Below are 27588 nucleotides of genomic sequence, written 5' to 3'. Positions count from 1 at the left end.
GTAGATTTATTTTGCTCATAAACTGGATGTCAACATTTGTCATAGACCGTGTTGAAAATACAACATTGACTCATTGTTTATAATTCTGGGGAATTATGTGACAGCAATGAAAATCGTCTCTGTCTGTGAACTTTAAGTCAACTTGGCAGACATTAATGATATGTTGCAGACTGAAAAAGAAAAAAAGTCATGAACACTTTTAACAATAGTACCATAATAAATTCTTATTTTGGAGTTGAGCTGCCTGGAGTTGAGCTGTCAAACTTGTCCCTAAAGTAATGATTGCAGAGTAGTGAAGTGAGCAGAGATTTTGATTCCATTTGTTTTCTTACTATAACTTTGCATTTCAAACATTAAACAATAATCTAGAGGGCAGCAACAAGCACATATTGTTGAAGTGTTGATTGATCTGCTTATAATTTTCTTCAACCAACATTTTCCAAACTGAGATAGAAATTCAGTTTATTTTCACATAAGACAAAGAATTTGAGAAGCTTAAACTAGAGGATATTTGATATTTCAAAAAAATTACCTAAAGAATTGATCAACTGCTGCCAATTTATTTTTGTGTTGAACGACAAATAAATACATAAATGTATCATTTCAGATCTAATAATCTTGTAAAATATACAATTTGTATCTGTAGTTCAGCTAATGTGAAAATCCTCTTCAAACGTGAACCTTTTGAAATGAATCCTCTAAATATGAAGCTTAAAGACTTAATCTATAGCTGTCGCGCTGCATCGACACCCTCTTACAATAAGTATCTGCTGTATTGAACATATCATTAAAAGCACTTCAGATCCTGGTCCTCTGTCCTCTGTGATGTATTGACAGGAGCTCTCAGCACAGCACACCGTCAAGCTGTTTTCCTGTGAAAGAGATATCACTGTCTAAATACTTCACAGGTACTTCCTCCGCCCTGAAGGGCAGAGAGGTGGAGGGTTCCAAACAAAAACATGGTGTCATTTAGTCATGCTGGATTAACCCACATTGAGCAGGTTATTTGGGCCAAACGCCTCTCTATTTCCATAATATACCTGTTTGTTTTGGTCTGTTTTTGTCATGTATATTTTCTATTATGTCGCACTAAAGAAGATTATGAGGGTTGTTCTTTACCAGGTGTTTCTAACTTTTAAGAGCTCTTTTTTTATGTGATCAGTTGTTGAACTCTGCATTGTCCTCAGTGACCTGAAAATAAGTCTATATGTATGTGTATGTGTCTGTGTGTGTTAGGCGGAGATGATGTTCAGTTCAGGGGTCTTCTGGACGGGTCTGGTCTTCATCCCCATCACCTCGCTGGTCTTTGACGTTGCCTACAAAGTGTGAGTCTTCTCTCAGCTCCCCTCGCTAATCATCACTCCAATACAGGAAATTCCTCCAGAATCTCTCCTATCTGCTGGAGAAATTCCTTTCGATGTTTTTTTGTTCAGACTTCCAAGAAAGTCTAGTGTTTCCACTCTGTGAATGCTCCGTGGGAAATGTTTGTTTCTGTCCTGTGTCTGTTTGACATCAGCCCACAGCAGATCCAAGGTGTCAGGATTCATTTGCAAAGCTGCATCAGTTTCCTGATGTATTCAAAAGCTGTTTGAATTCGCTGTTGGTGGATTTTAATATCACATGATACAAGTTTTTAACATCTGTCAATGGCCATCTGTTTAGATGATGATTTTTTAAAAATATATATATATAATTTGTTTAATTTGCAGAGTGAAGAAGGTGTGTTTCAAGACCCTGGTGGATGAAGTGCAGGAGCTGGAGGCTTTATCCAAAGACCCTGGAGCAGTGGTGCATGGAAAGAGGTACAATAACACACTACTTCACCTCAGTTTGTGTGCAATCATTTTAGATTTACAAAGCAAATTGTGTTTGATTAAAAAACAAGTCTTACAAAGTTCATTATCCTTATGGATATGAACTCATAAGGTAAATGATAAATTGTGGTCTGGAATTTAAATCTTACTTTTCTATAAAATATCAGTTTTGATCTGTTTGGTCCCTGTTGACTATAATTTGCTACTTTTTATCAGTTTTTGGCATGAATCACCACTTGGCTTGTAGGAACATTTGGCCACATTTTCATCAAGTTAAAACTTTCAACAGTTTGTGTCCCACAGGAAAATAAACACAGACACACTTTGCTTCATGCCACAATTTATTCTGTTCTCCACGTTTTGAGTGGTAAATTTTTTTTTTAAAATCTATCGTAAAGTCAATATATGTGATATTATACGTGCTGTTATAGTTATAATTCATTTTCTGTGAAATCAATTCTGAAACTAAGAAAGCCAACAAGATTGGTTTTTTTTTTGCTACTTCAGCAGATGAAATACCCGACAAATCACAGTACTTTATCAATTTAATGAATCCAATACTGCAGTAAAGCAGTCCATCTCATTGATTTGCAGCACTGGCCTAACACAAGCAGAGATACACAGTGATAGATACCTCAGTAGAAACTTTACAGTGAAATCTCACACAGTTGACAAATTTATATTGTCTCTCAGTATAATTTATCATCTTGCACCTTCTGCATGCTGTTATTCTTTCTTTTTGCAATATAAGGCATTTTTTAACCAAATTCCTCAAAGAAACTTGGAAGAAGAATTATCTATAAGCCCCAAATTTCACAAATACACATAGTTACACTGCCAACAATATCACTGTGGAGGAGAGAAATCTTAAAATTGCTGCTAAATGCAGGAGTTTGACTGTAATATCAGTAATCATGTCATAAGAGTAGGTGTCCCTTTTTCCACCTCAACATGCTGAATGTCTTATTTTAGAGTCCTCCTATATTAAAGCCATATATATTTTAAAAATGTATCAGTTGAAGCAGGTCTGCCGGCTCTCTTGGGTCTGAGGCCGGCAGCAGGTATTAGCATGGAGCAGATCAGTGTGAGATCTCCTGCTGGCTGAAAGTGATCCCCCTGCCTGGCCACTGTCCCGGACTCAGTGGGCTGCAAGCCTGCCTGCTCCTGGCACACAAACACACACACGCGCGCACACACACACACACACACACATGCACGCACGCACACACACACACACACACTCACACCTACAGAAAAAACCATGTGTACAGATACAAACATAGATACGTGGATCATTTTGCATATATGCATATAGGAGGACACATTTATGCACACAAGGTCTAGAAATATTTTTTTTGTATGTTTGTATTTTACCTTTTGCATGTAATTTGGGTGTGGTTTTCATATAAGCCTTTACAGGTTTCCACCACATCCTCACACGTTCTTTTTATGAGCATCCACAGTACACACATTTGTTAGCTTTATACGCATTCCTTCTGGCCAACATGCTGTTTCAGATATTTCACACGCACGCACGCACACACACACATACACGCACACTAGCACACTTTGTTCTTACCCTGCATCTCCAGAGTTTTGTCTCCCTACATGGTGTTTGTACCAGCAGTTAGTGGACTTGGCAGGTCAATCTACTCTGGAGGTGCTTGGACACAGGCTTGATGTATGGGTCATTAAATCTGCCTGTGGTGCTCAGCATGCTGCTAATACACTGACTGAATCTCTGTGTGTGTGTGTGTAGTTTGACGGAGAGGGCCCAGCTCCTGAAGAACGTCTTCAAGAAGAGCACCGTCAGTCTGTACCGGTCTGACTCAATGCAGCAGAACCTGCTCCGTAAGTTACACCAGATTTCTTTCTTTTTTTCTCTCTCTCTCTCTCTCTCCCCCCCTCTCTTCATCCTAACTTGCTTTCTGTCTAAACGTGCCTCAAGTCAGAGGGATCAGACCGTTAAATTTTACCCCAAAGACAAAAAAGTCAACGTTAGATTTATCTGCTTTCAAATCTTCAGTTGGTCAGGGGGAGCAGAGCGAGCGTCATTATTCCTCTTCTGACACATACTATGTCTCCGGTGTGGCTCGGCCTTCGTCCTGGGAGACAGTAACGCTCTGCTCATCCCGCTGCTCTCCAGAAATACTCTGCGTTAACCAGATCTTGTATGTAAACAGCCCAACTGTTTTCCTGCGTCCAAAAGTACCGAAAGTTGACGGTGAAGGTTTAGTCCTTTATATTTATTCTTTAATCAATTTATTTAAATCACATTTTTGTTATTTTTCTACTGTATTTTATTTTATTTTTTAGTAGATTTTTTTAAGGTTATGTAGGGTAAGACAACATTAAACACTAAAATATCTGAAGCCCCATTTGGTCAGGATTGATAACACATTTTCCCTCCTAATAATAAAAGTTGTTATTCTGAGTTGTTTTTTCGCCACCAGCAAATTAGATTAGCTGGTTCACTGACGGGATTAGCGCTATTTTTAGTGTTAGTATTGTTTCTGGTCATATATAGTTGTAATGGAATTATTAACCCAGATAGTTGGAAATGGTCTTAATGTCTCTTTCTGAATGTGAACTAAGCTGTTTTTACAGTAAGAAAGATTATCTACACATCAAATCAGTTCAGCTATTCAAAGGTTAATCTGCAAAGACATAATCATCTGAAACTTTACAGCAGCACTTTTGATGAGTTTGCAAGTTCTGCTTTTGTTAAGTCAGTCTTTACTTCTTCCTTTAATGTATGAGTTGACTGATGATATCGAATGATCTGTCAGGTTAATACAATCTGCGTCACACTGTGTGCTGAGCTAATGAAACTCTAACAGAAATGACAGCTCTGTTTATTAAAAACTCAAGAGATATCACTTGGCTGAAGTGTCACTTAGCTGAAGAACAGTGGGTAATTGGTGATGTAATTGTTATTGGGATGGTGAAAAATCACAATGTATGTAATCTTATCGGGATTAAAATCACTGACCAGTGCAGGCGATGTTAAATCCATCCCACCTCCCCCCCAGAAGAAATAAATCCTCTTCAAATGGGGCTTAAGATTAACTTTTGATTAGCAGTTGTGTTCGTATCAGTACCAAAACTCAGGTGTGTCACACTGGCATAAAAAACAACTTTCCATTATTACTCTAAGCATGGGTTTGGTTTGGTTTGGTTTGGTTTTCTGTTTATTTTTCTCAGTTCTGTTCTGTCCTTTGTCTGATCAGTTTGTTTTTTGTTTGTCTCATAGGTGGGGATGAGACCGTTATTGTGTGATACCTTTTTTTTTTTTTTTTTCATTATTCAGACCTCACCCGTAAAGGTTCCAGCCTCCCTTTAGCTCCCTGATAGCTCCTGTAGCGCCTCTCTTCCCCTTCTTTTCCGTCGTTGACTTCCTGTCCTTCCCCTCGTGTGCCTGGTTTGTCCTGAGTTGAGCTCAGTAGAGCCAGATAACGATGAAATGATGAAATGTTGCGCTGTTATTCCCCCACAATGCACTCGTCTCAGCGGGGTCCTTTGAACTTGCCCGCTGCCCTCGAGGTACTGACCGAGTCATTTGACACCTGAAGGTGAGTTCAGGGGTCAAAGGTCAGAGAGGAAACCTATAGGAAAGTTTAGGGTAGATAACAAGGATGGTGTTAGACTACAGATAAAACGTATGGTGCAACTGTGATTATTTATTTAGAGCTTCTTTTGTGTGTTATTATTTATTGTTATTTTGATCATATGATTTATTTAAAAGGAATAGTTCAACATTTTGGGAAATGCTTAGTTGCCAAGAGTTAGATGAGAAGATCATTACCACTCTTGTGTGTGTATGCAAAATATGAAGCAACAGCCAGTAGCTTGTTAGCTTACCTTAGCATACAGACTGGAAACAGGCGGAAACAGCTAGCCTGCACCGTCCAAAGGTAACAAAATGTTCTTACAAACACCTTTTAAAGGTCACTAATTCACGTTATATCTTGTTAATTTAATACCTAGACAAATTAAAGCGTAAAAGTTTCCTTTTGTTGTTTTGCCGGGGCTTAAGTGCGCGACTATTTCTTAGCTGAGAGCGATTAACAGGAGGTTGCCAGGCAACCAGTGGAGACTGTAAGAAGTCACAATGCCAAGGCACAGTAAACACAGTCTTGCACATAACCCCCCAATTAATTAAACAAGATATTAAGTATTTATATCAGTTTTATGCACATATATTTTTATGATTTTGGACAGCCCCAGGCTAGTAGGTTCCCTGTGTTTACATTCATTATGCTAACTCTGGTAGCTTCATATTAAGTGTACTTATCAGTGTATTTAGTATCCAGACGTTTTCATCTAACTCTCAGCAAGAAAGCATAAAAGTGCATTTCCCAAAACTATTGAACAATTGGTTTTAAGTATTGTTTTTGTTCATTGTTTGTTTTTAATTCAGTTCTTTTCAGTGTGTTGATATAAGTTTTTGATTATTTTTTTATTAAATGAATCACTCATCTGCATTATATCAGTTTTAACTTCTTTTATCCGGTTTGGCAGATGGCTACGCCTTTTCTCAAGATGAGAACGGAGTGGTGTCGCAGTCTGAGGTCATCAGAGCGTACGACACCACCAAACAGAGGACCAACGAGTGGTGAGCACCGGCCATCTCCTTCCTGGCCGGCCAATCCGGAGCCACAGCAACTGTTTCTCATGGCGATATTTGAAGAGAAGCCGTGATGCGAACGTGTGCCTCCAGCACTGAGGGGATTTTAGGACATGAATATGAAACGGATAGAGGAGACTGACATTGTGTAATCTTTGAAAAAGGGGGGAAAAAAACAATGAGCAAAACAAATAGTGTTCACTATCAGCTGTAGTTGTGTGTCCAGCAGACATGATGAGCACTGTGCTTTCTTAGCAGTCTGTGGTCTGAAGCTCTTCACTGTCTTTTGATTTATGGAAAAACAGTTTCCAGCACTGAGCCAAAAAAGTCTAAAATCATTGTAGTAAATTGAAATCAAACTCCTAAACACTTGTAAAAGTTAAACACTAGATGATGATTCGTTTTATTTGAATATTTGAACTTGTGTCAGATTGCCAAAGAGCAGTCGCGTATACAATCTTCCAAATACTCGTGAATTCGGACAGAAACCTCAAACCAAATGTAATCACACTCCTGAGTGTATTCCAACATTAAACGGACCGCTTCAGAGCAGACATTTGTAATTTAATTTGCTTTTTGCACTTAAGGAAGCATCTCTTGTGTAAGGCCTTACATTTGCTCATGCCTTCATCCTCTTTTAAAATACACTTTTTTTCTTTTTCTTTATTACTTTTTATAGTTTCGTTTCTAAAGTATGTAGATATTGTGCCTGGTTTTATTTCTGTTTATCTTTATTATTTATTTTTTTTAACTGTTGCCTCCTGCAACACACCGTAGTCCAGTTTCCACCATTTATACAGCAGAAGTATTGCTCTTGACAGATAATTGCATTCCACACTTCACTCCTGTCTCAACAATCACAACGGTGCCTATGTAGAACTTTTCCCTCTTAGAAGTAAAAGATAGCCAAGAGTAGTTTTAGCCAGCTAGCTTAGAGCAGTGCTTCACACACACCTACTGAAGACACATCACTGTCTCCTCCCCCCCCCCCCAAATCCCACCCCCGCCACAGTATTGCACTCGTACAATGTGAAAATTACAGTGCTGTTTGGCACAGACCGAGATTTGTTCCTGCAGAGTTAAACGGGAGGCTCTCTGATGGTCTCTGTTGAAGCTGACAGTGGTGATAGTGTTTCCCTTAAAATGGAGATTATATCCTTCTAACATAAGTGCCATTAGCTTAAGGGAGAGAGAAATATTAGCCAGGAAACTCCACCACAGTATCAAAACTACTTTGTCTCTATAGTTATTTTGTGGATTTGTATTTTTATATTGGAGATGTATGAATTTTGCATTGACCGGCTTTGTAATGAACTGTCTGTAACTCTTTGTTTCTCTTCCTCTGATAAACTGGCAGGATAGATTAGATCGAATGAGGAGCTTTCTTAAATGTCTTGTTATTATAATATTAATATTGTTACGGCTTGATTTATTTATATTTGACTACTTAATGTCTGTGTGGTTGCTTTCTTCTCCCTATGGGAGATCAGATTTCTGACAGTGTGTGTGACTGGCGTGTTTGTGTATTGCCTGCATGTGCATGTGCTGTGTGCGAGTGAATGAATGTGTGTATGTATGTGTGTCAACTCTACTGTGGATAACTTCTATGTATGCATTGCATGTCTGTGTCCTTTATGTGGGACTGGGAGTTTACTGGCGTCTCCTGGTGTGTTTCTTATATTGTGTTTGAGAGTGTGTGTGTGTGTGTGTGTGAGTGTGGGTGGTGCTTGCTCCAGTTGTCCGTCTGCACGACTCCAGGTATAACTATGGTGTACTACTGTGTGCTGATGCATGGCCGGTATGGGGGAAGTATGATTGTTTTGTGTGTGTGAGGTGCGATTGTGTGTGTGTGTGTGTGTGTGTGTGTGTGTGTGTGTGTGTGTGTTCAAACTCTCTGCCTCGACTGTGGGAGTTTCTGATGCTCAGCTTGCTTCGACAGGAGATGTTGCACAATGCACTCGATGTACCTTTCCAGTAGTGGATATCTGGTATTTCTGTTAATGATCTCTCTGAGTGTACATGTTTGTAACTTGTCGCTTTACGGGACAGCTCTTCTGTGTTTCTCAGCTCAGCGAGGGTTTATAATTTAATCTTCTTGTTATTTTTTCTACGCTGGTCTTAATTGTTGAAACTTAATTGGTTGTCATCTTGTTAAAAATTTCCAAACCGCTGAATGTGGATGTCGTCGTCATCGTGGAAGGCTTGGACTGTTGCTTTCTTTTTTCCAGAAAAAATAAAAACACGTTGTTGTTTGTGAAAGTCGTGGGCTGCATGAATGGATAACACAAAACTTCTCTGAAGTGTTAACTGTACTACTTTGATTCTCCCTCAAGTGTTGATCACTTTACAGAAGAAAAAAGATGCACCTTTAACTTTAATTTTTTCTTTTTTTTAAAATATTTGTTTATTTTCTGTAATTTTGTTCAATGATTGTTTTGCATGTTGGGACTGCAGAATTATAAGTGTTGTCTTTTACTGCCATGAAGGACTACTGAAATAAACTTTACAATCATGGAGGAACGATGTGAACATCTTTGCTAATTTATTCTGTGTATTTTCAGATTTGTAATCACTGTGCGATCTTGTGCCTGTGTGGTGACAAACAGGACATGCTGTGAACCTAAACAGGAAAGGGCAGGAAAAACATACGTCTGCATGCGGGACAAACAAATGATTTTAAAAGAGTCCTTATTTGTTAAGATGAAGGCATTAAGCTGACCCTCCATGTAAAGTATGGGGACTAACTACGATCCCAAATAGACACAAATCTATTGATGAAATAGTTAAATTCATTAAAAGTGACTGATGTCAAACTTAAAGTTAATATTCATGAGGTTTTGTTTACCAAACAAGGGAGGAGATTTTTTTATTTTTGTTTTGTAGGTTTCAGTTTCATTTAACAACCTGATAATACATAAACCAAGGTCTGAAATGATTCACCACAAAATAAATCAATGGAAAACTTATCAGAAACTATTTTAATAATGTATTAATTGTTTAAGTCATTTATCAAGAAAAACACAAAATAACTTAATCCATTTACCTTTTCAATGTGAGGATTTGCTGCTTTTCTGTTTTATAATGTTGGTTGTACTAAACAAACAACATATTTTAAGACAATATGTGCTTTTCGAGTTTGCAATGGACTCATCACTATTTTCTGACATTTTACAGATCAAGTGAATAATTGATTGAAAAAAAGAGGTCAATTAATCCAAAAAAATAACTTTGTCATTCTTCTTCTTCTAAATTCCTCTTATAATTTATTGTAAAAAGAGAGTTTTCAGAGGTTCAGGACCAAGAAAAGAAGTAAAATGTGAATAACAATGAAACTCATCTGATAAAATACAACAGCGTTCACTGTGAAGAGTAATGAATTCATCTTCTACCTTTGAGGATAACCTGGAAAAGAAATTGGAAACTCTTTTTAAAGGCCTGGCAAAGATACAGCTCTCTGAAAGATTAAGCAAAAGTCATGAAAGAATGAAATTGTTTAACAACTGGTGTTTTGTTTCTATAAGCAGCGAGTGGAAAGTGATACAGACGTCCAAACTGTCAGATGCCTCTTCTAAATAAGAGCTGACAATGTTTACACACGAATCTGTCAAATCCTGATGGTGGAAGTTAAATTTAGGGATAAGTGAAGCGATATAGTAACGCACAGACTTTTAGCCCTGATTGTAGCGGAAAACATCCTCAGGCTAAGCAGTTTGCAGGTTCCAGGAGACGCTGGTTGCCAGGTCTATTGCACAGTCAGATAACCGGGGAAACAGAACAGTCTTTGTCAAGATTTTGCCATACCTGTTGGTGCAACCTAAACCTCTATTTCTGTGGCGGATTGTTTTTAACACTGTGACCATGCCATGCTCATTGAACACTGACAATGACTGATCTCAGTGCTGCATTCCTGCTGGGAAGTCTGGCGCAAGAATGAGCGACAGGTAGGGAGCTGCTGTGCCGCTCCGGTTTCGCTTTTGTCTGAGTGATGATTATGATGATGATGATGATGATGATGATGATGATGATGATAAAGCTCCTGTCAGGACAAACACTTTTTTTGTGTGTAAGTGACAAAAATGATGCACCAGATTTTGCTTTACACGCAGTGTGTACTGTGGAACAAAGTTTTATTTGCTGTTGCTTAGGGAATCATTATGACAACCCTGCTCTGGGTAAAATGCCTGTACAACATCTCAAAGTCCACATATCCTCCAAAATACAATGTCCTTTGTAAACCAGGTCCTCCTCCCTGTTAGAGGGCCTTGCGATTGTCAAAAAACATCATTCCCTGGATTCCAACATTTATCTCTAATAATATCATAATACACAGTAATGCACAGTAACAGACCTATCTGCCTATTTTTGTTTTTAAGGAAAGTCTGTGATAAATTGGCAAGATTTTAGTCTCTACTGTCAATTGCCGCCTTAATAAAACAGCATGTATAAAAAAATAAAATATAGTCCAGATAATTCTGTTTACAATATGATGAAAAGTGCATAAGATTCAAAACTGTTACTGCCCCTGACAAGTTTGTTGAACTGCTGTGTTGCAGTGGGGGAAACGCCTCAGGCCACATCACTGAACCACAACAGCTTTGTTGTGCTTTATCCCCCTTCCTCCTGTTGTTCGCTCTGTGTCCGTTCAGCCGGACCAGACCTTCCACCCAAACACCAACAGCTGTGTTGCAGTGTCCATACAGACATCCCGCCATCTCTAAATCTTGTAATCCCTGTATTTCCCCCACTGGGGGCCCTGTCAGCTCTGTCCGAAGTCAGCGAAGCCCTTGGCCGCTGTGAAGGCGTCGGGTTGCAGGGGGAAGAAGTACTGCTGCGGGATGAGGAACCCGGCACCCTGCGAGGGGTGAGGGGCCATTGAGGGCTGGTGGAGCTGCAGCTGGGTGTGGGTGTGGGTGTGGGTGTGGCTGGAGGGCAGAGGATGCTGCATGCCTCCTGACATGGGTGCTGGCGGGGATGTGTATGGGGGAGGTGGAGGTGGAGGCAGAGTCTGAGGGGTCTGGGTGGGGGTGGAGGCTGACGAGGAGATGGTGGCAGACACCAGGCAACCGTGCTGCTGCTGCTGCCCCTGACCTCCCAGAGAAAACCTCCGCATAGAGCTGCCGCCTCCAGCAGAACTTGAGCTGGTGGTGGCTGTGCTGGACTGCCGCGACGGGGCACGGAGGCTCGGGGGCGCGCTGGTGAGGATCATGGGGATGGTCTCGCCCTGGCAGCTGCGCAGGGAGAAGCGAATGGGCTGCTGGGTCGGCTGCTTGGGCCGCAGGCAGGTGCAGCAGTAGACGGCCACCAGGGAGCCAACCACCACGAAGGCGATGAAGATGCTCCCCACCATCAGGAAGGGCACGTAGACGGGCTCTGTGGGCAGAGGAGACACAGGCAGGTCAGGATCAATAGTGAGGAAGCATCTTCATGAGACAGCAAGCTAAACTTAATTAAAATGTCTACATGTGCAGGAAGAGCCAACCTAATGAGTGCTCTGTTTGTATTGCTCTTTAGAGAGAAAGTTATTAAATTAAATGAATCACAAATCAGCACAAATCCAAACTATCTTCTATCTTCGGTAATTAAAACTTGGAGCTACACTTCTATCTATGGAGGCTAAAACTGTGATAGTAAACATTATTGGATCATGTATAGTTTCTTTTAAATCCCTCATGGCGTTATTAACAGAGACACATTCTTGCTGGAAAACACAAACAGCTCAGATTACGATTCATGGAGCCTTTGCACTCTGGGAGGAAATCATCAATGTTTATTTTGAGAGAAAATAAAATAGGAAATTGTGAGCACACAGTCAGTTCAGTTAAAGGCCTCTAGCTATCCGTTCGGGAAATTGAAAGAAAACTGATAAAACCTCTGGGTTAAAGTGGCCTATTGTTAATATTTCACAACCGACAGTGGGTTAAGGTAACACTTGGACGCCTTTTAAGAAGCTAAAGAAATGGCCTGCTCTCTGATGATGTTGTGATTACTTCAGTTTGGAAATGAGTGAGCAGGTCAAAATGAATGAGCTTTATATTTGGCAGCACAGTGTGTCTAGTTGTGTGAGGACACTATCTGGAAAATGTGAACCATCTCTTTTTTACTGATAAGTTCTGAATTTATTTCACACAACATTTTTTACGTGGCTGCTTCATCCAAGAAATCTTCAACTTTTTTAAAAAGTTGATAACAATCTGCAGTGAACTCAGGTCAAATGAAGCTGCAGGAGTTGGGAGAAAAGCAGGTGCTGGAAACTGGATGCTTTGGATGTTGGAAAGAAATCTATTTTTTTAAACAGCAGTAATTCAAAATATATTAAATTTGTGTCAACCAAAAGAGAAAAACTCACTGCTTTATATCTTCACATTCCTGCGACTTTTTAAAAAAAAAACACAAAATAGATGAATAACATAATAACATTAATATTCTTCCATTATCATGTTGTGTTGTAACACAAATGTAAATCTTGGTTGTCCCACAAAAAAATAGTTCCCTGTTTGTACAATTTGTCCAAAATCTTCAGTTTCACTCGTCAGTTTATAGACCGCAGGGGGTTTAGAGGTTGCAGACTTTCTCCTTGAACTGCTGAAGTGTTTTTGAGCAAAACCACCGAAACACAACCTGCTGGATTTTATCTTTATAGCCTAGATGTTGTTCAACTGACCTCTGACCTCCCCGCTTAAGTTCCCTAAAGAAGCCAAGCTACATACAGTATATATGACACAAATCCCACTAAATGTGTGTATTTTACTGTACCTTATTTTAATTACATAAAACTGGTATCATTTAGGTGTTTTAGTGTTTTTCACAACCTAATTCAACTTTGAGCTTAACTGGCCTTTCATGTGAAGTTTTGCTTAAACTGCACTTAGGAAATGACTTGAGGAAACTTTTTGAAGTGAAACTTACGCGCTGCAAACTCGGTGTTGTCCATCTCCCGGTCGTTGGTGCAGCTGCCCTGATCCAGCCGTGCGTCAACGGCCGCGCAGCAGTAGCGCAGCGAACATGATCCGCAGCACACGGTCGCATCTGTGGTGTCAAAGTCCTCCGGACACTGGAAGCCCTCATGATAATTCCCATTAGAGTCCAGCCAGCCGTGGCAGTACTCCCCCTGTGCGTCCGATATCCGCAGATTCCAGGTCAGATATCCCAGCAGCAGGCAGTTCAGCAGGCGCACCATCCCGGCAAGCCGCTGCGGTTCACGGTTCCCTGCGTCCTGTGTGGTGCAGCTCCGGGCCACCGAGTGTCAGTCCGAGTTAGAGACTCTTCATTGAGATTGATTTACTACAGGGAAGCTGTTGAAGATGTAAAGTTATGTCATCTTTCCAAAAATCCAAACTGCTCTGAGCCAAAAACAACCAAAACCCAAAGTGAAAAAAATCCTTAATTGAATCTTGTCCGGATTTACCGAAATAAATTACGTCTTTACGTCACTTTTCAAACTGTTTAGCGAGTTTTCTTCTGATCCAAACATGTGAGAGTGTTCAGCAGCCCGCAGTCACACAATCTGCTCCAGATTTCTCTCTCTTCTGCCTCTTCATCGAGTCGCTCTTATGACCGTGTGTTGATGTCCGTGCAGAAGTTGTGTGCCCACCTCACTGGAGATGTGTTGCTTTTGTGACTGGAGCTTTGTACGCGCGCACGTAACCCCCATTGACCAGACGTGCGCATTCACGTTGGACGCGGAGCTACAGTGATGCAAATGACTCCCAAAGCCGCGAAGGTGCCCAAATAACGCGAATAAATTACCTTAATTCTGCATGGCGGAATACCCACAGTGCAACATTCATCGACTCGTGAATAAAAATCAGCTTCAGTTTGTCCCTCTGCTGAAATATTTCTTATTTTGAGACTTCTCAAAGCAAATGTCTCTCATGTAAAAACATGAAGCACCGTCTCTTGGGGGGCAAATTCAGAAGAAAAACAAGAAACAACAACGTGCAATACTCACATCTCAAGTAACTCATCTCACAACAGAATTTCCCTCTTATAAAAAGTTGAATTCCCAGGAGGTAATGTTATCTCATGTTAGGAAACTTCACAAACATCCTATTTCTGTGAAACTCGCTTTACTGAGTTAATCTGATGAATTCATGTCTCTATTGTGTTACTGTTCCACTAACACACACTTTAGGGCATCTTTGTGCTATTGTTGTGGTGTTAATACAACAACAGATGAAAATGAATGATAAAAATTTGCCTCCTAAACCAACTCAATTCAAATTTAAACTTGTATCACAGCATGTCAAACAAAGTCAGCTCAAAATGTTTTACATAAAAACAAAGCAGCAAAGATTGTGCAAAGTAACAGAAACTTCCATGCATGCAAACACGGTACATACAAACATACATACTGAGCAAATACTGTGTGTTAATTTAAGAAAATGCTCATTGCTATTGTTTTGGAGGACTTGGAGTTATGTGGTCTGATCTTTTCTGTCCTGCTCAGAACTTGTGAAGCTGAGTTCTGGATGAGTTGTAATGGAGTGTTTTGTTTGGAAGACTCATAAACAGAGTTGCAATAATCCAATCTGCTCATGACAAATGATTGCATGAGTTTCTCTGAGTCAGACCACAAACGAAAGCCTCTGAACTCCCATTCATTCATTCATTTTACGCTGAGAATATTCTCCAAACAAATAAAACCAAACAGTGATTTACTTGCAATGCAATTCTTGTCACCAAAGTAGCTACTATTAAACAAAAGGCATAAATGCTATAAGATTTCTTTAATGTAGTCTATGTGAGATTTCTATAATTCAAGTTTGAAGAGGACATTAAAGATAGCTTCACAACAGCCATGAGCCCAATTTAACACAGAGGTTTTCTTTGCTGTAATTATTCCTCCTGCTAATACTGACTATTAAAAGATCCTCATCAAATGCTCATTCAATGTTAGTGATGGAGGACAAAATCCACAGTGGGTCCACACAGTTATTTTGAGTAAAATGCATTTAAGTGTTTGTCTGCAATTTATATTCAGCTGCAGCAGCCTGAGTTAGTCATATCAAGGTGATATCTGCCACATTTACAGTCTCTTTAGCATCAAATTCCCTCTTTGTGTTTCCCTGTCGAGCTGCAGTGGAGGAATATTAACAAAAAGAGGGAGTTTGGCACTAGACTAGACTGTAACATTGAACGATCCACCTGATTAGACTAATGTGGATGGCTGAAGCCTCATATCAGCTTCACATGAACACATTGCATTAAGATGTCTTGATTTGCATAATAATTTAACAGCTCATTTGCTGACACTGCATTCAATCGCTCCATTATTTTCTGAGATTTTTTGATTTTTTTTGGTGGTTGATGATAGCCAATCACTATTGAATTAACATTTAGTTATGCCATATTTATTTTGGTATCTAATATTGACTGAACACTCATATGTGCTTTGATATAACATAGAAACAAAAACTACGACCCTGTCTGGCCTCTTGTAAGGAGGGAAAAAAGCATCCATGTAAATCAGCAGGAGGTCTTTCCATTCCTTCATTCATTAATCATCTTGTGTTTGTAGGTCTAACCTATTGATGTGGCGCCCCCATGTGGTCATGCAAACTTTTAGGCCTACAGGCTGCTGGACAGCTGCTTCAAGGCTTTACTGATGATTTAAGACTTGCCATAAATCCCGAATATAATTAGACACAATCATTTTTCAATTAATTTGATGAAGCATACATGTGATTTAGTCTTGAGATCAGCCAAGGAAAGCTGCAGAGTCTGGATCTAATGTTTATTTATTTTATTTTATGACAATTCGATTGATTCATTATTATGCACTTTTTTTTCCCTAATATAATTTTTTTTGGACTGTTTCCTGTTAAAGCTTTTATTGGGTGTAGGAGAAAGACTTCTCTCCCATTTGCGCGCATTTGGCGCTATTGATGCTTTGAGCTCTGTACCAAAATGGCCTCTGTCTTTTCATTTGTACGATTTCGTTCTGCACATGTTTCATTTTCAGGCTGTAAAATCTGTTATAACGCCCCGTTGTTCTCTGTGTGGATGTGGGCTACAAAGGAGGCAGGCAGCAGCAGCGCACAAGTCCCGCCTGTATTTCCCTCTGGAAGAGTCTCAGTGTCGGTGCTCCGGTCTGGGGATTGGAGCGGTGGCTTGTCAGTAAATTGTCAGTAAATTAGCCCACCCTTCCACAGTGTGTATGAGGAAAACGGAGCCAGACAAATCCTATCTCCCAGTCATCAGCTGCCTGTCACACCAGCACGCCACAATACACCTACCCGGGGGCCATCCGCCGCGCTGTGACACCTGGCAGGGATGGAGGGAGAGATGCAGCCCGCAGATGAAGGGCCCTGCGCCCAGAAGATGTGCCGACAACAACGCGGTCCGTACAGCACCCTGAAAACCTTCCAGAGCAAGCGCTCGGCGGGCAAGTCTCGCTTTGACAGGTCCGCTGTGGTCGAGGTGCCTGTGTTCGGCGGTGAGGGTGGCGGACATCACTTCACTTTTCACCCCGGGCAGCCTCATCCTTTCCAGCCGCACCATCACCATCAGCGTCTGCAGCTCCAGCAAACCATCAGTAGCAGCCAGCAGCATCACCACCCGACTTCTCAGCAGCAGCAGCAGCAGCAACAGCAGCAGCATCGTTTCCCATGTGAGAACAGGCCCAGCAGCAGGGTCCCGACATCCACCTCAGCAGCAGCGGGCAGCGTGGTGGTGGCAGCATCTATTGGTACCCAGCAGCGGCGCGCCAGCAGCGGAACAGTGGAGCCCAGATTCTCCCCTGGACAAACCGGTCTGAACCAAGAAGCTCCAGATTGCACCTATGGCATCAGCTCAGGTGGGTTTCAAACTTGTTCAGAGTGAAGTGTCTGTAATGTGAGTGACCCCTACACATCGCTAGAGGTCTGCCTAATCTGTCGTGGTATGTTTTTCCTCAATTATTTAGACTTTTCCCAACCACATGTCCTACATACCACATTGTGCACATACTTGTGTGTGTATATTTGGGTTTTGCAGCCCAGACATATGAGCATCAACACTGTACACACTCAATAAACTTGAATAGAAGACAAAACAATACATGTATGGTATTAAAATCCAGCATCTCTTTTGTTTGCTCCTCCTGAACATCATGTTTTTGTTCCCATTTCTCCCCCTTTTCCCCCTCCTGTCAGCAGTGATTGATTTGCTGCTGTAATGAGAGCAGTCATGATTGAATCTCCAGTGTGCATGTGCTAAAAATTACATTGGGTAATTGTCTGACCATGCGTGTGTGTGCGCGTGTGCGTGTGTGCGCGCAACGGTCTCACAATCTCCTGTTGAAACACATTGTTCCTGCTCATTTTTTTCCTCTCAGCTGCTGTTCATTAGAGGGCTGTGCTCAGGAAGAAATGTGTTCCCGTGTGGAGGGCGGGTCCAGGGGAACCAACATTAAGATGAAAGCAATGAACCTAATTCTGGCAGTTACGAAATTAAACATTAGACGTCTCATCCTCTAATCAGATATTAATCTCTTTATCACTGCTGGCTGCTCAGGCTCAATTTGCAGCTGGTTATTTTTTGTTCAGCGTGAGCTCAGGTTGCACTGTATTGCCCTTACCAACATGGGAATTAGCAAAATTGTGCATTAAGTATTTAGCCTACAAGTAGAGTGTAAAAACAAGCATGACATTTCAATCAATTTAACCATCCACTGATTCTTTAAAACCCATTTTCAGTGATGATGAGCCATTGTTTGCCTCTATTCTGGCATACATATGGTCCTCATATCACTTATGAAATAATCACATGAATGCAATGAATCTTTTCATATTTCACAAGATGTATCATCATGTCCAAGTTAAATGTGCCATGCATTCTTACTGATGATAACAAATCAAAGTGCTTTTATCTGCACAATGGCAGCAACTTAATGTTCCTCTCATGAATGAGAAAAAAAATACAACAACTTGATGTCCTCCTCATGAAGAGGAGCGCTGGAGACCCCTGGACTCAGCAATCAGTTCAGCACACAATAACACAAATTGCACTGAAAAGCCTTCCCAAAGTGTTGTGATTAAAACAAATGGAGCTCATAAATTTGCTTCTGCTGAGCGTATATTGTTTTTAATGAAATTTTATGAGGTTCTCAGCTTACAGTGCCACGGAACCTGTGAGAGAGGAGAGGAGGGGGAGGAGGAAGAGGGGAGACAGGGTGATGGCGAATGATATCAGATACATCTCGACGGGTAAACAGAGACAGCACGCATATTAATAAATGCGACACATCTGCGCCAGGCTGATAGACACGTCTGAGCGAGTAGCAAGGCAGCAGTGGCCGCCTAGAACTCAGTTTGTGTGTGTGTGTGTGTGTGTGTGTGTGTGTGTGTGTGTGTGTGTGTGTGTGTGTGTGTGTGTGTGTGTGTGTGTGTGTGTGTGTGAGTGTGTGAGTGTGTGAGGCCAGTGCACTCATAATCATTACATGGAGGTATGTGTGAGATCATCTCATTCATAGAGACGTGCCTAGACTGCCAGGGAAACGACACTGAGGCTTGTTCTGGACAAAAGCTTTGTGCTGATTTTCTTTGCTCGGCTGGGTTTGGTCACTGCAGATACTGTGACTTATAAGTTTATTGACATCTGAATAAATCAGCATAATCAAGCCGACATTTCTATGAACACAGGAGCCTGTATTGTATGTTGTAATGGGAGGCTTTGCCACAAGGAAACATGAGGCAGAAAGAAAGAAAATATCAATCATATTGTTTTCATGCATCAATTTGGTGATTTTCTATTTCAGCAGTGATGTAAAAAAAAGTCAATCTATTGCTTTTCTTATGTACATTTTTTGCGGTACTTGAATACTTATTTGAGTATTTCCATTTTATACAACTTTATACTTCCGCTTCACTGCATTTCTTTTTTTGTTATATGACCCCTTACAAAACAAAACAAAACAAACAAACAAAAATATCAGTGTTCATTTGTGGCTTGTTGTCACATTTTAGAGGTCTATGAGTTATCAGTTTCACCAAAGAGACATTTCCCCTTAATCTTTCATTTAAATAACTTTTGTTATTATTTTGTTGTCTACAGAGAGACCAGTATTTCATGAAAAAGCAAAGATTAGAGAAAACCCCCAATAAAAATACATATTTTGTATAGCAAAGCAGTATTTTTTTCCTCTTTCCTACATTTATCATCTCACAACCCCATGACCAATGAGTGATAAAAATGCTAAATTTCAACCAGCTTCAATAGTAAAATGAAGTTTATATATCAATGCATCAGTATTAACAATGTACTGTATGTGTTAACGAATGAAGCCTTACGATAGCCAACAAAGAAAATATTATCAGTTGACAAAAATGATCTCACCTCACTGTCCATTTAGACACTGTCCTGGAGCTTTTAACCACATCACATGACCCTCATCAGCAGATTGAGTTTGCTCAGTGGTCATGAAAGTGTGGATGTTTAAACTTTTGATGACCACCTCATAACTTCTCATCCACATTGACTTTACAGTTTGAACATCTGCATCTAAGAAAACTCAGTCTGCTGATGAAGGTCATGTGATACAGCCGTAAAAGCTCAAAAACTGCCACTAAATGGACTTTGGGCTGATATTGTTTTGTCAGCTGCTGTTTTCAGTTTCAAGAATGAACTTTAAAGTTTTGAGGCTCAAAAACAGAACAACTCTATAAGCTCGACAGGTTCCTGTGATTCTACAGTGATGACTGACCTGTCGCTGAAATACCTCTTCAGAACTTAATCGCCACCATCTCTGACTTCTTGCTTTTTTCACTCTGCTGTAGAGAACCGCCTCATCTTGGATGCCTTTGCCCAGCAGTGCAGCCGAGTCCTCAGCCTCCTCAACAACGGTCGGCTTCTGGAGCCCTCCTCCTCCCTCACCACCAACATCAAGCTGGAGGGGGACATTCAGGGGCTTCACTGCTCCTCGCTGGGGAAGTCCAAACCTGAAGAGAGTTCTTCCACCACAGAACCAGAAGAGGAGGCCCAACAAAGCCATTTGAACCAACAACAGACCTCTGCCGTTCTCCGCATCTTCACAGACTCCCTTCAGAGCTATCTCCTCTCAGGGCCTCAGCAGCAGCAGCAGCAGCAGCAGCAGCAGCAGCAGCAGCAGCAGCAGCAGCAGCAGCAGCAGCAGCAGCAGCAGCAGCAGCAGCAGCAGCAGCAGCAGCAGCAGCAGCAGCAGCAGCAGCCACATCTGACTCTGGGCCTGGAGGATGAGCAGTGTCTATCAGCGGAGCCCGGTTCAGGAATGTCTCCTCCGAGACCTAACCTGGGAGGCTGGGGCTCCCCGACTCCATCAGAGTCGTACGGCCACCCATCGTCCACACTGCCTGAGGAGGAGGAAGAGGAAGAAAACTGCTGTCCACGCTGCCTGGAGCTGGAGCAGGAGGTGCTGTCTCTGCAGCAGGAGAACGAGGAGCTCCGCAACAAGCTAGAGAATATCCCAGGTGCATTTATCAAAGTCAGCATCTCACAGGCTTTGGCAGTTTATACTAAGCATTAATAGAGAGGGGTAACATATTAAAGGAAAACCAACATAAAATGTCTCTGACCTCCACTTGAGGGATAAACATTACCCCACCAAAAGTCCTCCTAATTAAAAGACCACATGGGGTGTTTGTACATGCAATCCAGAACGGCCAATTTGAGTGTTTTCAGACCTAGAGGAGTGTATTATGCCACTTTGCAAAACCGTCATAAATCACTGTTAAAGAATTATTTTAGTTTTATGATGTCACACTGTGGTTAAGGTCTGTTTAGGTATAGGCACAAAAACCACTTGTTTAGGTTTAGGGAAAGATCATGGTGTGGCTTAAAATGATCATTAGAAACGTGGTATGTGCTTAATTAAAGTTATGCAACCTTTGTCATCATGGCAACAATAAACACCACTGTATGGTTATTAAAAACAATGTCCCAACAATTGAAAACATGACACCCATGGTTGGAAACTGGAAGTAAACAGTGATCTCCTGCAGCTAAATACGTTTTTTGCCGTCATGTGAAATGCGTCACTTTCAAACATGATTACCATGGCGACTGTCGCTCAAACCAATCAATAGGTAGTTTTTGGCAAATTACTTTACGTTAGTGTTGTTTTTCTTGGGAAAAGAGGCTCTCCAAAAGATATTTCCTCATTTGGTGTTTTGATGATGGTGTTGGAGAGTGCTGTTTTACATGCCATTGGAATATGATTCACATCATTCTCATTAAACCATTCATTGACCCCTCGTGCCCTGTATTCTCCGCTCATTATGTTTCTCGGCTCATTTATTCAGGTTCTGCCTTTCATTTGTCACCCGTCTGGGAATCTGGGAAAAATAACTATTTGAGCTGATAAGTGTCACAGTTTCAAATAGCTTGATGATCTCATACTTTCAGCAATATTTATTCTCATCAGCCTATTTAAATCTGGTTAGATGCAATTATAATGACGATAAATGTCACTTGTCTTATCTAGGCAATTCATTTTTCTAAAATGTTGAGATGATTTCTGATGAACTGCACAACATCTCATTTATAAACCTACACAAAAACACATGCTGAGCTTTCACACCAGTGTTATGTTTGGATGTGTCTTGTCAACATTATCATCATTAGACCAGAAAACTGGTGTTAAAGGTCAAGGCTGATGACATATTCTATATTTTTGTTACTGTCAACAAATCCCATAAAAAACCAGAACCAACAATGTGTTAGTTTCTCAATTCTTTCAGATTTCACAATCCTGTCTGCTGCACTCAGCTCTAAGCCCATTTATGAATCTTTAGAAACTGGTCACAAATATATAGTTTCATAAATTCATAAAGCAGAGGGGGAATGTAGTTTTTATTTTAGTGTATTTTACTCAAGCAGGAGTAAAAAGTTTTAATTAGGGACAATTTACAGTTGCACATTTGGTGATCTTGTTACTATTTTCAGCAGCAGGACAGTACATGGGGGATTAAATCAGCGTAAACTGCAACGTCCATATTCATCATAATTAAAATACATGTCACCCACTGTAACTGTGTGGCTCAATGATATGTTTTTAATAGTTTTTGGGGCAGGAGTAGAGCTCTATGGCACAGAGCAATACACTATATCAGACTTTGGCTACACAGGGAAAACATTTCCTAATAGCATCTATTTTTGTTAACCTTTCTGTTTTCCCCAAAGCATTCAGAGCTCCTCAGTGTCACCTTAACCTAATTTGCATGTTAAATATACAGCGCAGTGTCTCAATTTGGTCTCACAATTACTAGACATTAATATCAAAATTATGTTTTGAGGTGGAAATTACTGTTTAATTTCAAATGTGCTTTGCTTGAAGGGAAATGTTGACGTGATGTGTTTGTGTTACTGGTGACTTTAGCTTGTGTTTCTGTGCAGTTCCCTGTCAAAATGTTCTGGACTACTTCAAGACTGTTCTTGAGTTTCACAACCAGCTGGCCCAGCCGATGCCAGAGGAGCAGCTCACAGAGGTGAGGAGACGTAACACTTGCAGACTCCTTCACATTAGGAATTTTTCATTTTAAGCGTGCATTATAAGTAGCATATGTTAAAGTGCAATGCTACGAAATCCAATCCAACCTGCATTAGATTTTTCATCATTATTGACGTGTTAATTCTACAAGTAGAGTGAAAATATGAAGTTAAATAAATCTCTATGTTTACAGGAAGAAGAACAGCAGACAGTCTTTGAGGTTGGTGTTTTTAAAGCATAATCAAGCATTTCATTTCTGCCTGTGACACAAACAGAAAGTGGTGCCAAATGAGCAAAACTGGCTCTAGATGATGTGCAACAACTGAACTGAAACAACAGTCATGCAGAAAAAGAAAAAGAGCAGTTGAACCATGTTTATGTCTGTGGACAAACTTGAACTCCTTCCAAGTGTTACTTGTGATGTTTTCCTCCTCCCTGCAGGGTAGTAAGCAGCTCCTGGAGAACTATCCTCTCTTCATCACTAATAAGCAGTGGGATGAGGCTGTCAACTCCTCTAAGAAAGATGGTAGACGGCTGCTACGGTATCTGATTCGCTACGTCTTCGCCACAGACGAGCTGAAGTTCTCCTGTGGTTTGGGAAAAAGGAAGCGTTCAGTCCACTCAGGAGACCCGGGCCTGGAGAGACGACCGCTCAACCCCGTCAAAGTCAGCTGCCTCAGAGGTACGACCGTGAAAAAGTCTGTTGATTAAGAATATGCTCCAGTGCTTCTGAATACCGCCTCAGTCCTCGATTCAGTTGGTGAAGCACAGGTGTATTACATAAGGTATTACCTTTACTGACAGTTGTATAATGTCTTCGGTGGCTGTGGAGGAGCTTTGACAAGTCTTGAAAATACTCAAGATGATGCCATCAGGGTTAGTGCAGTTTGAGCATTTACCAGGCAGAGACAGAGAAAAAAGAAATTGAGTTGCAGCTGAAGTGTAGGAATCAGCATTTGTAGAGGTTGATATCTCGGCTTATGCTGCTTCATTTTAAAAAATCTGCATCTCGCAAGTCCTACAATTTAATGTAAGTGCAAAACTAAATCTAAGTACCTATTTAAGGTTCAGTCTTTGATGAGTTCAGAGCAAAAAAAACCTAAAACTGTTAATCCAATACATCATCACTTCACCGTCTTATTATTTTACACACAATCTAGTCTGTGGATATCAGATATCAGTTTCTCAGTCCTGTTCTCAACGGTCCTAAGGTTTTTGCTGTAGCTTTATTCTGATTTTCATGACACCTTCAGTCAGATCTTATGTACAAAAACAGGACTCAAGGGAAAACTTCATGGTAGGTCTAAAAGGATTGGTTCACAGTCTTTCAATCCTGTCTTAAATTACCAGTCAGATGCCCAAATGAACAATGAAACAAGTCCCTAACAATTTTTCTTCCTGTTCATACTGACTGTTAAACTGATCTCCTCATAATGTACAATGTAAGTGATTGAGGGGGAAAAGATGTGCAGCTCTTCTTCTGTGCAAAAATTAATTGTAGGAATGATTCCAGCAAGTAAAATCTATTTTGATGTTCATTTGGGCGTCTGACTGATGTTTTAAGACAGACTTGAAAGATTGTGAGTGTGTCCTTTAAGGCCTTGAGAACAGCTTAATGAAACACTGTGAAAGATGATCTAATTAGATATCACAGCGTCTTGCTGTGTATGGTAGTTTTACATTATAATGAGTATTAAGAGATTTTATTGGTGTTACTGTGTCTCACCACTTAACACATATGACATGCATTCTCACCAGAACGAGAAATTAAAGTTCACTGCTTCATGATATGTACAATTATGCTAGTTTCACCCACGCTTATTATAAAAAAAACATGATAATATAGACAAAATAATGCTGGTTAATGTCAGCATTTGTATTGAAATGTCATAGTGAGTGAGGCACGACATAACATGGCTCACATGGCACCCCCATAATGTCATCCATTTTATTTCAATCTCTGCAACAATTAATTGTGCTATGTAGTTCTTGCATGTTTTTTAATTATGCCAGCTCTGCAGATAAATTTTAGACGTATTAATTGATCTTTGTTTTTTAAGATCTTCTGCTACTCCAGATATCATTCAGCTGGTTAACAAGTCGAGGCAGCTGGTTTGCACTGCTCAGATCAACTTGCTTTTGTCATCAATAAAAGGAAACTTACATTCATGTTTGTATCTATGCAGGATTTTAGTTTTATAGTTCATGATCTGATCATTTTTCAGTCAGACTAAATTGCATTCAGTCATGTGTCCGTTGTGCTGTTGCTGATCATCTAGTGTGTCATCTGATCAAATTGCAACCAGAATTTTGAATTTCAGTTTAACATGAAGATTTTAAAATGCTATTTTTTTCTTGACAGGATAGAAAAAAAAAATCAAATTCCAGAAAAATGTGTTTGTTTTAAAGTGCTTAAAGGGTTAGGGTTAAAATTGGATTAGAGCTGGAAGCTTAAAGATATTGAATACTGACACAAAATATCATTTATCAGTGTATTCACTTTAAAATAATGCCTGCTATCACCCTCAAAACTAATTCTGCTGGAACCCTGATACAAATTAAGGTTTGCTTACTTACACTAATACTAATACTAATACGTTTTTAAAATTACAATCTTTTGGTCAGAGTTCATCCGAATGCACTGTGCCTCAAATCCAGACTGGTGGATGCCTTCAGAGGAGCAGATCAACAAAGTTTTCAGCGATGCCGTCGGACACGCTCGCCAGGGCCGGGCGGTCGGCACTTTCCTGGGCAGCAGCGGCAGCGGCAGCAGCACCAGCAGCCTCTACATGGACGGATTTGATGGACACTTGTCACAGGACGAACTGTATTTAAAAGGCTGTCAGAACGGCCAGTCGGATTGAGGTTAAAGGAGAGACTGGATGCCTGAAATGTAGCTGTAACACAACATATCCCAAAACACTGACCTTATCCTGTCACTTTACACAGTGAAGAAAAACATTCCAGAGGAGGTTTATCACAGAATATGAATACAATCCTCTTTTCCAATAGTTTTTTAGCCTTTTTCCATTTTTATACCTTTATTTTGTTTAGTCAAAATCTGACTCTTATAGGGTGTTTTCAATTTTACACAAAATTTGAGTCTTCCATTTGCTACTTTTTCTATAGTTTCATGTTTTATGTTTGTTCTGTTTTTTAGAACTGAGTTATTATAGAAAGGTTATATGCCATCAGGAAGCTCTTTGTGTTAATGTAGCCCAGGTTAAAACAACATTTCCAAAACAGAGACTTATTGTATATCCATCATTGACATTACACCTACCATCACCTTCATCATAGAAAGTATCATTTATATTTTTGCATTAAATTCTGTATTACTGGCGATTATGACGAAGCACCTTTAATTGTCGCCCTCTACAGGAGTGCGTCTGAGAAAGGTTCGTAGAGCAAACGAGTCGTGTTTTGTTACCTGTAGTTTTGCACTTTGCTTCCCTGTTTTTTTCTTCATTTGAACCAATTCTGTTGAGTTTGATGTCTCAAAAGTGCATTTTAAAAATAAGTCTTTCCAATGTGTAGCAACTGCGCTTCCCTGTACAACGTATCAATGCTGGTCTGTCCATCTTGTTTTGAAATTCTCACAGCACAAAAATCTTGTGTTATATCGCAGAATATGCATAAAATTAGTGATGTACTGATATCATTTTTTCCTTCCCAATACCAATTCCGATACCTGAACTTGCATATTGGCCAATACCGAGTAGCGATCTGGTGCAATTGCTTAAAAAACTGCTATTTTATCCAGGTGTGTAACTACAGTACTTATAAACAAATTATGTTATATTAGATTGTATTGGTGCAGGGACTCGTGTACCCACGACAGCATTTTAGGCAGTATCGGAGGCACTTCCGATATAGTATCGGAACAACTCTACATACTGACATCCTCAATATTATATTCATAACTTCTTAAAACTGGGTAATTATTGATTTGCTTTCTGGTGCAACTTCAACCAAAGGTTTTTATTTCTCTCTCGGATACTTCCCTCACAGTTTGATAATTAACCTTGCAACAATCTTCAAATCTGCTACTGTTATATGAGGTCTCCTAAAATTGATTTAAATATGGATGTGATAATGCTTTGCTCCATATTATGAAGGTATTCTAATAGTAGAACACTGATTTGGAGAAAAAACAAGAACACTGAAAAAACAACTAGACTGTTTTATCTAAATGTCTGCCTTTTCTTATATAAAAATAACATTTTTGCCTTGTCATAGATTTAATTCATCCTAACCAAAAAGTCTTGTCAGAATACAACTGTTATCTCTGTCTATCCAGCTGAATTTACTGTATTTTACAAACTTATTGTTGCAGTAATCTGAGAAGACTTTTTGACTCGGAGTGGATGGACGTTACGTATTTTTATTTAAGGCAGCTGCCATATAATAATGCCTTAAATTTGACTGAAGACCTCCACAGTGTAAAGTGTTAAAGCTTTGTGTGTTAGAAGTCATGTAATCACAATGCGGGTTATTATTATTTTTGTCTCAACCTAAAGTTACGAAACTGAAATGTATTGTTCCCACATATTTACCGAAAACATCCACTTCTAGAAAATGATGTGTTTGCCCAACTTGAAATGAAGAACTTTCTTTCTTTCTTCTGTGCACTTTTAAGAGTCTCATTGTGGACGAAGCAGTCCTTCGATGAGAACACCATTCATTCATTTTATTTGATGACTTTG

At 40.1% G+C, this 27588-nt stretch overlaps 3 protein-coding genes across 3 annotated transcripts in view; 2 read left to right on the top strand and 1 right to left on the bottom strand.

The window, feature by feature from the left end:
- The window catches only part of atp8a1 (ATPase phospholipid transporting 8A1), a 102124-nt gene extending 93172 nt beyond the window's left edge, over positions 1 to 8952 (top strand). The window contains 4 exon segments of the mRNA XM_062425037.1: positions 1237 to 1325; positions 1710 to 1802; positions 3574 to 3665; positions 6336 to 8952. Of these exon segments, the coding sequence (XP_062281021.1) occupies positions 1237 to 1325; positions 1710 to 1802; positions 3574 to 3665; positions 6336 to 6433 (372 nt within the window). The 3' untranslated portion in view covers positions 6434 to 8952.
- A 1601-nt stretch (positions 8953 to 10553) lies between these two features.
- On the bottom strand, positions 10554 to 14008 carry shisa3 (shisa family member 3). The gene is made up of 2 exons (XM_062425035.1): positions 13348 to 14008; positions 10554 to 11811 (listed from the first exon to the last, which is right to left on the bottom strand). The coding sequence occupies exons 1-2, from the start codon at positions 13616 to 13618 to the stop codon at positions 11198 to 11200; spliced, it is 885 nt and encodes a 294-aa protein (XP_062281019.1). The 5' UTR covers positions 13619 to 14008; the 3' UTR covers positions 10554 to 11197.
- A 2632-nt stretch (positions 14009 to 16640) lies between these two features.
- LOC133985426 (BEN domain-containing protein 4) lies at positions 16641 to 25746 on the top strand. Its single transcript, XM_062425034.1, has 6 exons — positions 16641 to 17236; positions 20196 to 20515; positions 20642 to 20864; positions 22789 to 22880; positions 23324 to 23564; positions 25508 to 25746. Exons 1-6 carry the CDS (start codon positions 16714 to 16716, stop codon positions 25744 to 25746), a joined length of 1638 nt encoding a protein of 545 aa, XP_062281018.1. The 5' UTR covers positions 16641 to 16713.
- The last annotated feature ends 1842 nt before the right edge of the window (positions 25747 to 27588 follow it).

Source organism: Scomber scombrus, chromosome 9 (genome assembly GCF_963691925.1).
Source record: "Scomber scombrus chromosome 9, fScoSco1.1, whole genome shotgun sequence".
Classification (NCBI taxonomy): domain Eukaryota; kingdom Metazoa; phylum Chordata; class Actinopteri; order Scombriformes; family Scombridae; genus Scomber; species Scomber scombrus.
The sequence above is the reverse complement of the archived record's forward strand: the minus strand, read 5'-3'. Positions and strand labels throughout refer to the sequence as shown.

What these genes read in the sequence shown, in the direction of transcription:
- LOC133985426 (XM_062425034.1), top strand. Translation starts at nt 16,714, where the DNA reads ATGGAGGGAGAGATGCAGCCCGCAGATGAAGGGCCCTGCGCCCAGAAG. An exon ending in AGCAGCAGCAGCAGCAGCAG is followed by an intron (nt 20,516 to 20,641) that starts CAGCAGCAGCAG and finishes GATGAGCAGTGT; the next exon opens with CTATCAGCGGAGCCCGGTTC. An exon ending in CAAAGTCAGCTGCCTCAGAG is followed by an intron (nt 23,565 to 25,507) that starts GTACGACCGTGA and finishes TCTTTTGGTCAG; the next exon opens with AGTTCATCCGAATGCACTGT.
- shisa3 (XM_062425035.1), bottom strand. Translation starts at nt 13,618, where the DNA reads ATGGTGCGCCTGCTGAACTGCCTGCTGCTGGGATATCTGACCTGGAAT. An exon ending in CAACACCGAGTTTGCAGCGC is followed by an intron (nt 11,812 to 13,347) that starts GTAAGTTTCACT and finishes CTCTGCCCACAG; the next exon opens with AGCCCGTCTACGTGCCCTTC.